Source organism: Prosopis cineraria, unplaced genomic scaffold (assembly GCF_029017545.1).
Source record: "Prosopis cineraria cultivar Desert tree isolate PC_DT_omini unplaced genomic scaffold, ASM2901754v1 PC1, whole genome shotgun sequence".
Taxonomy (NCBI): Eukaryota; Viridiplantae; Streptophyta; class Magnoliopsida; order Fabales; family Fabaceae; genus Prosopis; species Prosopis cineraria.
Window position 1 is genome coordinate 39,740,808 of NW_026555332.1, and position 12,215 is coordinate 39,753,022.

At 32.4% G+C, this 12,215-nt stretch overlaps 1 protein-coding gene across 1 annotated transcript; it reads right to left on the minus strand.

Moving 5' to 3' along the window:
- Positions 1-7,459: 7,459 nt before the first annotated feature.
- Positions 7,460-9,415, minus strand: LOC129300652 (uncharacterized). The gene has a single exon (XM_054939255.1). It carries the CDS (start codon positions 9,413-9,415, stop codon positions 7,460-7,462), a length of 1,956 nt encoding a protein of 651 aa, XP_054795230.1.
- Positions 9,416-12,215: the final 2,800 nt, after the last annotated feature.

Consider the following 12,215-nt stretch of genomic DNA (forward strand, 5'->3'; position numbering starts at 1 on the left):
AAAAAAAACCATGGAACTTACTTCTATTATACTTTTAGGAGAACTCAATTAAATAAAATTTTTAATCCTTCTCACTTAAATAAAGTTTTTATCTCACTTCAATCATCATACTGAACATGATTTCTATTTTCATCTTCATCAAAAACGCTTCCCTCATAGCAAATGGGGTAGAAAAAGAAGCCAACTTAATTAATTATTAGGCTGTGTGAAGAATATATCAAATGTAATTAACCAATGAATGAAGTGATTAACAAAGAAGAGGGTGAGGCAGGGAAAGAATTAAGGTTGATGAATGAAGACATCGACTAGGTAGTTACATTTGGTCATCAGCTTAATGAATTAATTAATTAATTAATAATGGAGGAGTTTTGTTTGATGACACAGGCTATGAGCATGGTATTAGAAGGTTAATTAAAAAAATTGACCAAAACAGGCACTGAGAGAGTCATCCATCGATCGTCTTCCTCAATCTCATCAAATCACAAGTTATGGCACCCACTCCCGATTTCTCTTTCTTCTGCTTTCTCCCAACTCAACTTCCTAATCCTCCCCACGCGCTACCCCTATTTTACTCTAATTAAAATCAATGAAAAAAGAGAGCCACTCGACTGAAAATCACAGTTTTATCCATCGCAGTTAAATATATTCTGCCTTTTTTATTATAAGAAAAGTTGTCATATGTTTTTTTTTATTTTATCACATTTTTTATAAGAAAATCGCTCAAATAAATACTAGAAGCATTTAATACTTTTTTTCAAATTATCCCTCATATGATAAAAATTTATTTTCACAAGACAAATTTATTACATCAATTATAAAAGTAGTTTAATAGATTTTTTTTAATTTTAGACATAATTATTATACTCAATGAATTGGTTATTTTCCTTATTACATTTGAAAGTACTCCACTTCCTATTATAAGTCATCTACAAGTCTTTAATCAATTCACTAGAACCAAATAAAAGTAATTAAGTTATTAACTTTTGCTTGAAAATATAATATAATAAACTTTTAATTTTGCCTTTATTAAATGAAAATTTCAAATTTGCATTAGATTCGTTGTCACACCTAGGTCATGATTTCGTTGAAAAGGGAAATCAACAAATGGGGGGTTGCCACTAAAATTTTTAAAGGATAATTTTGAAAACCTTTATAAAAAAACATCATCTACAATAACTAAAATAAAGTTTGGGAGTTGATTGTGCGTGGAGGAATGTGTAGGCACCCTACAATACCTCTTCACAATAATGATTACTCTAAGTTGGTTAAACAAAATTAATGTGACCTTAACTATAATTTAATTATCCTTAATAAAATAATAAAAAAGAAAACAAGAAGAAAAATTAAATCAAAAAATAAAAAAATATTATTTATTTATAAGTTGAACTTGACCTAGGATAAAATTTTAAAACCTGTGTGCCCTTCAGAAGGATCAAAACTCACATAGTTTGAAAGTAATAATGGGTGTCTTTGTGACTTTTAGAAGAAAGATTTTTTCATTTTTGAAAATTATTTTTATTTTGGGTTTGTATCTTTTAATTTAGAAAGAGACTTCTCTCATTATTTGAGCAAAAACCTTGTAAAAAAATTTTAGATTGAAATTTCTACAACGATTCAAAAAATCTCACAAAGAAATTAATTATTTTATGCCTGTGGAGATTCTCAAATCACATAAAAATCATTTTTCAATATGTTTATTTATTTATTTTTAAAAAAGAAAACCCTTTTTAAAAAGGATTTCTAAGAAAAAAAATTTAAGCACCATGATTGTTAAGTGATGTGTATTAGTTATTCAAATTAAATTAAGAAATACCCTAATGTTTATAAGGAGTAACCCAAGTTGAATCTCTCATGAAGTTAATTAAAAATTAACACCTTAGTTATTTAAATCTATCACGAATAGTAACAATTTGATTGGGTTTGATTGATTAGGAATTAAACAATCAAATATTAAATAAAAACTAATTTTTTTGGTATTTTTTAGGTTGGATAGATTTTGAAAATGGTTAAAATGTGTTATTAAAATGCAAAACGATGTCTTCCTAAACACATGAACTCCCTTCTTATCCTTGGTCTCACTACTATAAAAATAACAATATTCAACGGTTATTTTAGATAATATTCAACGGTTATGAACTGTTGAGTAATCAGGCGCTGAATATTCTTTAAACTTTTATTCAACGGTTTTTAACCACTGAATATTTTACCTTTATTCAACAGTTTTTTTTCAAAACCGTTAAATATATGGCCGTTGGATTTTTTTTTTAAATAACTACAAGAAAATATGCAACGGTTTTTATTTAAACCGTTACATATTCTTAGTATATTCAACAGTTATACATTTTAACCGTTGAATATATAACTGATATGCAACAGTTTTTTAAAAAACTGTTGCATATTCTTAATATATTCAATGGTTAAAAATTTAACTGTTGAATATATAGTGCAAGTTATTCAACAGTTTTTATATATAACCGTTGAATATTTTGGGTTACTTTTTTCATATACATGTTTTACATTTCTAACAATCCCCTGCATTAAACATTTACAAATACAATATCCAGCATACCCATAACAAAATTTTGACAACCAACAATATTATCCTATACATAAAATGATGAAATTTACATGGTGCATTACTACATAAGCTATGTAAAATTTTAACTAGCTTAAATTAAACCTATAAGTGGCCAAAATAAAGCTTCATATATCAAAAAATAGACTAAGTAGGTATAACTATATGTATGTCAACTTTAAATATATACCAACATCATCTATTCATTCACTGTTGCTGGTTGTTATAGCTAAACCATGCTTGAAAAATGCCACGTCCTAACTCTTCAAGGACTTCTTCCATTTGAGCCTCAGTAAATGTGTCACAATATGCGTCGTTATAGTACTAATTGCAAAAACAACAAACTAAAGTCATATTAATTATTGAAAATATTAAATAATGAAGAGAAGGTTGACAATATATATACATTATTTGGAAGAGTCCCCATAGGAGCGTGTTGAATTATATCCTTCATATATCTCATGATAGCGTACCCACAATTCCTAGTTTGTCATGTTGTTTCGGGCACTACGATCACACATTGGATAAAAAAATATGATCAGTTAATGACATGATATAACTTATATTTTATGTAGTAAATACACTATAAATAATAAATACATATACCTTGATAATTGTCCATGATGTTGCTTTATCAAGGCGACCGCTACCCATTATTAGTTGTCAAGATTGCTGATTGACCTTAGTGCGGTACATGACAATGGCTCTAACATGCAACAGAAAAGTTGATGTGAGAAATATGCATATAAAAAGAACGAATTACACACACACACACACGCACACGCACGCACACATATATATGCACAAAACTTAGTGAACTTACTGATTAATCATCTCTACTATATGCGGTTTGTTGGTAAGATCACCACCTCTAATAGGGTCGAGATACCATACTCTCCCTATAGTTGGATTGATCACAAGTATCATCCAATGCCCCCTATGATAATGATTATAATTAGGAAGTGTCATAATTTAATTTTGAAGAAAGTAAAGTATCGTAAAATGATTTACCCTTCACAATAAGGTGCCATAAATATTTGTTCTTATTAGCGCCACGTTGCTCGAAGTATTCAGAAAGCTTCTGAGCTATTTCTAATCCTTGCTTAGGACTTATTGTCTCGTGGAGACCAAGTGGGGATTGACGAGTATAACCCTCTTCGCTACATCTCTCCCGACAAGCATGGTGATGTACAAGTTTCTTAAATAATGTCAACATAAATTGACCAATAAATGACTAAAATATAGATATTGGTAAATATTTAATACAAGGTTTTAGAAATATACCTCATATATAAGTTATACAAAGTAGTAGTAGCCTGTGTATGGTTGAATAAGTCACTCAAAACCTCATTGTTGACTTGATCGACAGACTCTGGATCTCCATACATTGTTGTAGGGAAAGGGAGCATTACTCCTTCTTGCATCTCTGCATAAGTCTTAAGCAACTTTCGGTGTTTGTTGGGTGTGACTAGTTGACGCTGAGGTGTTGATTGAGAGGCTTTAGGCACATGGGTTTGAGGGAGAACCTTCGGTGCATTCTTGAGAAATGTGATGGACTCCTTGGATTTTTCAACAGAGTTCTTATCATTTCCCCTCTTTCGCTTATTATTTGCCGATACCTTCATAACCTCTAGTGTTTTCTTGGCCACAGGCTTATTAACAGGCTAGTTTTTCTCTCTCACACACACACATAGTTAGAGATCAACTACAAATAAATTTCAATTATGAATTTAGATGTTATACCTTTAGGGACGGCACTGAAATACATATAAGACGAACCGGCCATGCTACAAAGCTTCCAATTGCATCTACTACTGTCCTTGCATCTTTAGTGGGGTGAGGTAGATCATAATTAGGCTTTTCAGCCATCTTCAAAGAAATCTTGACTGTCCCTTCAGGGAGAATCTCGTTGTGAAGCATGATTTGGCCAGTAATATTGTACATTCGTCCCAGTGCAACCAAACTACCATCCTCTCCCAAACAATCAACATCAGCCTCACCCTAAAAAGACAAAATCATTACATAATATGAATAATATTATCATGAATAAGGCTAGGAAAATTAATAATATTACCTCAGGTAGGAGCTGAGATGGGATTGTGCAACTGTCATTTATACTAGGGCTAGCGTCACTCAATGGAAGCCCTAACTTATGCTGATTCAACAGCATGTCAATAAGTCTAGATTGCTCTTGTATCTACTGTGACTGTGCTTGTATCTGTTGCTTCTGTTCTGCTAGCTCTTGCCTCAGTTCTTGAACCTCAGCAGAAGAAGCAGTCTTTTTATAACGCTTGTACCCCTCTCTAAAGTATTCTTTCTTTGTGACACCAAAGCCGACGCCTCGAACACGACCAAGATGGTCAATATTCCCCAATGCCTTCTCCAAGATATCCTCATCAGCAGTAAGAGTGCCTGCTGATGCCTCCTGAGTCAAGCTCTCCTGTGAAGCAATAAAAGTAAGGTAAATGAGTAAAAATAAATAATTAATAACATTATATTATTAATACTTACTATTGTGTCAACAATCGCCTTTGTTTTTGGATTATCAATATTGCCTTGTTTGTTTTTTCGAGCCTCGGCCCAAATTGTACCACGAGATATAGAACCCTCTGACACCTGCTCTTTTTTAATCAAGGCCTTTTCAACACCCGCATACCCTTTACGCCCAGCCTTATAAGTGTATTCATTCTTCTTTGCCAACTCTTTGTTTTTGGTGCTTAATGCCTTTAAAAACACAAAACATGATAAATAAGTTAAAATAAATGCCAACAAAAGTAATAAAATTTTGATAGAATAACAAAAATAATAGCTTAAACTCTGGACTACGGCGTGAGTCAACAAAATCTTTCCATTCATTCAAATTTACAATTAGCCTAATAAGGGGAGGAACTGTGTCTTCAATGCCCTCTATATTGGGGTTCTGCAAGAATTTATGAGAGACAAAACTTCTAAATGCTCGAAGGGCTGCCCCAGCATTTTGTAGGACATACTTCTTACGCCTTTCCTCAATCTCAAATCCTGACTGCAAAATAAACAAGTCAACTTGTAAGAAGAATATATATCATAAACAAGTTTAAAATAATAATCAAAGTGATAATATCTTACTGTTATAGTATTCCATACAGCATCCCTCATTGCGGGAGTTGCATTCTTCCATGACTTTAAATTGATAGGCACACAGGACTTCACCGCCACCCCGATATAACTGATGAAATTATTACTGTCAACTACTTGATTTTTATTATTTCACTTGACAGTAAACTTCTTGCCTTCATTTCTTGCTTTTGTCACCTGCTCCATCACAACCAACCCCTTCTTTAGTTATTCTTCCTCCTTATTAGTCACATTTTGCCCGCTATCATCATTTTGCTTACTAGGACTACTAGATTTAGATCCAGTATCTAGACGATCACCCTTAGTAGCCATTTACCTGTGAAGACATCAATAATTAAGATTAAATAAAACAATAATAATTCAAACAAGAGTAACATCTTAACAAGATTAAATAAAAAATATCAAAAAAGTAAGTTAAAAATAGTAATTTACCTATTTATTTCGTTCTTTTCCTTTTTTTTGTCCTAATTACTTTTTTAACTAATTCTTTCTTAACTTAAACAGTTTTCTTCTTCAGTTGAATTGATTTCCCCTTCTTAGAAATCCAAATGCCCTCATTGTGATCATGTCTTACGTAGAAAGCACTATCTTCAATATTGTCTAAGCCATCATCATTTTCGAATGACATCCCATGAAACGGATTAATATCAACTTTATCATTTTTTCTGTTTTGCTCATTTTCATTACTTTCTACAGCTTTCATTTCTTCAACTTCCTTGTTACTCCACAAAATAACAGACCATTCCTTATCAGCAGGATCATTGACATAAAAAACTTGTTTGGCTTGAGATGGATAAATGAAAGGATCTTCTTTATACCCTTCCTTCTTTAGATTCACTCTAATCAACCCAAAGTCATCAACATCTAACCCATTATTATTTTCAACCCACTTGCAACCAAAGACTAGAACTCAAAAGGAGATATAATCCAACTCCTAAATATGCTCAATTATCTCGAAGTAACGCATTCTAGCAAAGATGGGTTTTTTATCTTTCGCACTGGAAATGTACATGCCATCAGCTATAGTAGATACACCACTATTTTGCATCATGCTTCGATCGTCGTGTTCCTTTGTATAGAACTTGTACCCATTGATGATATAGCTTGCGTAAGAGAGGACATGTTTGTTCGGTCCTAGTGATAACCATCTCAGTCTATCAGGAACTGAATTAGGATCAGCATTATACTTCCCTTTTATATGCTCTTTCAACCAGCGTATAAATTGTTTATTATGTAGTTTGGTGATCCAACTATCTAATCGATAAGGGCTTTGCCTCTTAAGCTCTGCCTGGTGAATCTTAGCATACTCATCAACCTCTAGAGAGTTGTATAGCACAAAAAGGTGTATTTTTCTCACTGGTCACTTGAGATAGTGATAACTTTTCTTCTTGTTGTCCTTTCTATACCTTCTTCACCAATAACCCTTGAATTCTTTAAGTATTGACTGCAAAAGTAAATAGCCTCTTCACTAATATATTGTTCAACAATGCAACCTTCTGGTCGACTTCGACTTTTAACATAACCTTTCAATACTTTCATGTGACGCTCAAATGGATACATCCATCTCAAATAAGGAGGACCACATAATTGTACCTCTCTAACTAAATGAACTGTTAGGTGGACCATTATATCAAAGAATGCAAGAGGGAAAAACATCTCCATCTCACACAATGTTTGCACAATTTGACTTTGCAACTTTGGCAACTTGTTGGGGTTAATTACTTTACTACAGAGACACTTGAAGAGGTAGCATAACTTTGTAATTATAGCTCACACATTATCAGGTAAAATACCACGTATAGCCACTGGAATAAAATTCTCCATCAAAACATGACAATCATGAGTCTTTAAACCCTTCAGCTTTAGATCCTTCATTGAAATAAGATTCCTAACATTTGAAGAGTACCCATTTGGAATCTTAATTGCAACAAGAAACTCACAGAAACTTTTCTTTTCTTTTCTAGACAGTGTGTGAGCCGCAGCATGAAGAAATGTACGAGTTCCTTTCCCTTGTGGTGCCAATTCTTCTCTTATCCCCATCGCAACCATGTCTAACCTTGCATTAATGCCATCCTTGATCTTTCCTGGAATATTAAGCAATGTTTCAATAAGACTATCACAAACATTTTTCTCAATATGCATTAAATCAAGGAAGTGTCTGACATTTAAGGTCTTCCAATATGGCAACTCAAAGAATATAGACATTTTCTTCCACCCATTTGTTCTAACATGCTTCACAAACGGTTTACCAAATTCAATATCAACATCTTTTACCTTCTCAAATAGTTCCTCACTAGTCAATTGCTTTGGTGGCCTTCTTTCTTCTGATTTCCCATCAAATGATTTTTTCCAACGATGATATCGATGCTTGTCACCCAACCATCTGCGATGCCTAAGGTACACATTCTTCATACCATATTGCAACTTCATTGAATGTGTGCCTTCTTCACAAATAAGGCATCCAAGTTGTCCTTTAATGCTATATCCTGATAGATTACCATACGCCAGAAAGTCATTAATTGTACCAAAAAGCATAGCTCTCAAATTGAATATCTCTTCTCTGTAGGCATCATATACCTCTACACCTGTTTCCCACATTAGCTTCAAGTCTTCAATAAGTGGTTCCAAATAAACATCTATATCATTTCCGGGATGCTTTGGCCCCGAGATTAGCAAGGACAACATAATATACTTTCGCTTCATGCAAAGCCAATGAGGAAAGTTATAAATGACCATCATCACAGGCCATGTACTGTAGGTACTACTCTGCATTCCATGCGGGTTCATCCCATCGGTAGACAATGCGAGACATAAATTCCTATCTTCTTTTCCAAACTCAGGGTACTTCCAATCGAACCTTGTCCATTCAGGAGAATCAGCTGGATGCCGAACCTTGTCATCTTTAATTCTCCCATGTGCATGCCATGTTAGATTCTTTGCCTCTTGACGTATGCTATACAAGCGTCTGAATCTTGGAATAATAGGAAAATACCATATCGCCTTCTTTGGACTCTTCCCATTCTTCATATAATGTGATGCCTCACACTTAGGACAGTGGGTTAGCTCTTCGTATTCATTCCTAAACAAGATGCAATCATTAGGGCAAGTATGTATCTTCTTATAACTCAGGCCAACTGTGCGTAACACCTTCTTTGCATCATATAGCTGACTTAGAAGCTTGTTATTCTTTGGTAGCATTAGTCTGATTAGAGAGAGCAAGCTTGAGAAGCTAGTATCACTCCACCCACTTGTAGCTTTCAAGTTATACAATTCTAACACAGCGGACAATAAAGTGAACTCAGTACAACCCTCATACAAAGGTGTCTCCACATCAATTTTCAACTTCTTCAATTTCTCTAGAAAATTTTTGAGTTCCCCTTCCATCTCATTAGCTAATTCTTCAAAACAGCAGTCAGCCTTATATGCACTTGTGTCAGAATTTGGTGATGATGAACAACTTTTCATATATGCCCAGCTACTATTATTCACATCTTCAGGTATCTCTCCATGTTTTACCCAACATTTATAACTTTGATCAATTCCATACTTAAATAAGTGAAGTTCACATGTTTCAGGAGAAACTGACTTCACATTACCACAGCTTAAATAAGGGCAAACAATTCGCCTGCAGTCTTCTGCATTATTTACTGCAAACTTAATAAAGTCTGCCACCCCATCCCAATATTTTTTGGATAGACGATTAGCAGACATCCACTCTTTATCCATAATTAATGCCCTTGTTTAAGTAAGAGAATAAAGATGGAAAAGCATTCAGTAAGTATAAGTTGATTATTTTAAAAATTTAGACAATTTTAACAGCATGGCGGCTTAAATTCAATGTTCCTCAAGCCTTATTCTCTATTTATACTAATTTAATCAAACTAAATGTTAAACTACGTCAAAGAAAGCTCAAACTTGTTCTAAATAATCGTAAAATAAAAATTTAAAAAAATTTCGGCAGCATAATGGCATGAAATTGAGCACTTCCCAGGCTTAATGCCCTCTTTTCACAAATCCAATATTAAAATAACAAAAATTTCAAATCAACATATACATAGATCAATCTTAGGTCAATTTTAGAATAAAATACTACTACAACTAAAAGGTTAAGCAACCATGTAATATAATAACTATAATATATAAAGAAATAAGTCCAGTTTCCAAGCTCAATAGGGGGAAAAAAGGAATCAAATAACTAGAAAAATACAATATTTAAGAACAAATTGAAAAGCATTGGGTAAAAGTGACAAGGAACATGTCTACTAAGTCAAGACATATATCTTATTGTTAATAAAAAATTAATTTATCTTAATAAACTAAATAATCACAACCTAGCACACATTGAACTGAATATTCAATAATCACAAGCTAACCATATATTTAAAAAAATTAGTTTATCTTAAAAACATGTTTACTAAATTTTGTGCAAAACTAAATATCTTAAAAAATTAGTTTATGTAAATGAAAAACATGTTTACTAAATTTTATTCAAGGTTGCCCCACTATATATTAAACCAAATTTAAATAATTAAAAGCTAACCAAACACTCTGATCTTCTCTTGTCTTTCGTAGAAACAAACTACTAGGGGCATGAAACAATAAAATCAATCAACAAAATATCACAATTAAATCTCAACATAGCCCAGCAAATTGTCACAAACTCAAACCAATCTAGTTAGCTAATCTAAATTCTAAGTTAAAAAATCAACGTTATCAACCTCAGAAGCTTCCTCTACACAATGAGATAGCAAATGAGATAGAGAAATACCTTAAAAATCACAAAATAATAGTGTGAGGCTGCTCTTGATAGAAGAAAGGATGAGATAGTGACAACTTCAGGGGCAGATGGCTGACTAGGAGGATTGAGGGCTGGTCGATTGTGAGAGCGAGAATAAACGTATCTCACCTACTCTTGAGAAGAGAAATAGGAAGAGCAAGAGGAAGAGCAAGACGAAAAGGAGCTAACGAGGAAGAGGAAAAGGAACAGGGTTTAGCTGAAAATGGGTCTCTGAGGAAGAGGAAAATAGAGGAAATGGGTTGCGGCTGTTACTGACCGAAAATGGCTCTTTGACTCTCTTTGCTTGCAACTGTGCTGATACTTAGAGGAAATGAGTGTTGGCTGGATATGAGTCTTGGAAGAAATGGGTTTGCTTTGCTCTTATCTCACTCTCGCGCGCATCCTTGTGATAGCTTTTCATTTTCACTGACGGAGGGAAGAAGCTTTAGAAATCAATATATTCAACGGTTAGATATTTCTAACCGTTGAATATATTGATATACCCAACGGTTGAATGTCAAATTGTTGAGTATTAATATCAAATACTCAACGGTTATTTGACATAACCGTTGGGTAATATAATATATATATATATATATTATATATATATATTATATATATATATTATTTTGCTAAAAAATAAATTTGAATAATATATATAATATATTATTTTGCTATACATACATACATATATATATATATAATCAATGTTTAAATCCAAATAAATGTTGAGTATCAAGATATTAAAAAAATAAAAATGAATTGACCCAAGTAGTATATATATTCAATGGTTTAATTTTAAAAACTGTTTAGTATTTAAATCAATACTCAACAGTTTTTAAATTTTAACTGTTGAGTAAGAGGTGGAGTGTAATATCCTTATATACTCAACAGTTATATTAATAAACCGTTGAATATTATCATGGAATATTAAACAATTTTTTACATAACCGTTTAATATGTCATTTTCTCTTTCCCGCCTCCCAATATATAACATTTTTTATTATAACTATTGAATAAATGCTGTTATATATCTAAATTTTTGTAGTAGTGTCTATCTAATTTATTTTCTCTTAGGCCCAATTAGTTTTAAAGTTATCCTAATAACTACTAGGAATTAGCACTCTAAAGTTCTTTAGATGAACTAAGACCATAAATTAACCCTTAGAATTAATTATATTTAAAAATGACCAATTGATTATAAATTTAATTACCAATTTTAGCTTTTTCCTTAATAAAATGAGGCCTCAAATTGATTAAAAAAATAATTAGCTAACCTTAAGTGTGCTTAATGAACAATCATAACTCACAAGCTCACGAAAAGTAACTAAACATTAAATGCAATAAGAAATTGAATAAATTAGTATAAAGTTTTGGACAACACCAAAATCACTATAATAGGACTTCAATTGGAAAATAAATAACATAATAACCTCATATAATACTCAACCAAGTATCATAAATTTCAATTCCAATAACCGTTGTCACTATAATGTCATAAGTATCAAAATTCAAGGAATTAAATAATGGGTAAGAGATAAGAGAAACTTTCAAAATTTAAAAGCTCAAAGAGAGTTCATCAATGCATCCTAGGAATAGAAGATAAGTTTAACTACTCCTCATTACTATCTCCATAGCCTCTCCTTGTTGATAAACTTTAGAAATCACCATGGATGAAGATATTAAAATTTGGTCAATATGAAAATGGAGTGGATGATGGATTTTTTTTAATGGGTTATGATGTAGATT

Excerpts from the sequence above, each read along its gene's own strand:
- LOC129300652 (XM_054939255.1), bottom strand. The coding sequence starts at position 9,415 with ATGGATAAAGAGTGGATGTCTGCTAATCGTCTATCCAAAAAATATTGG.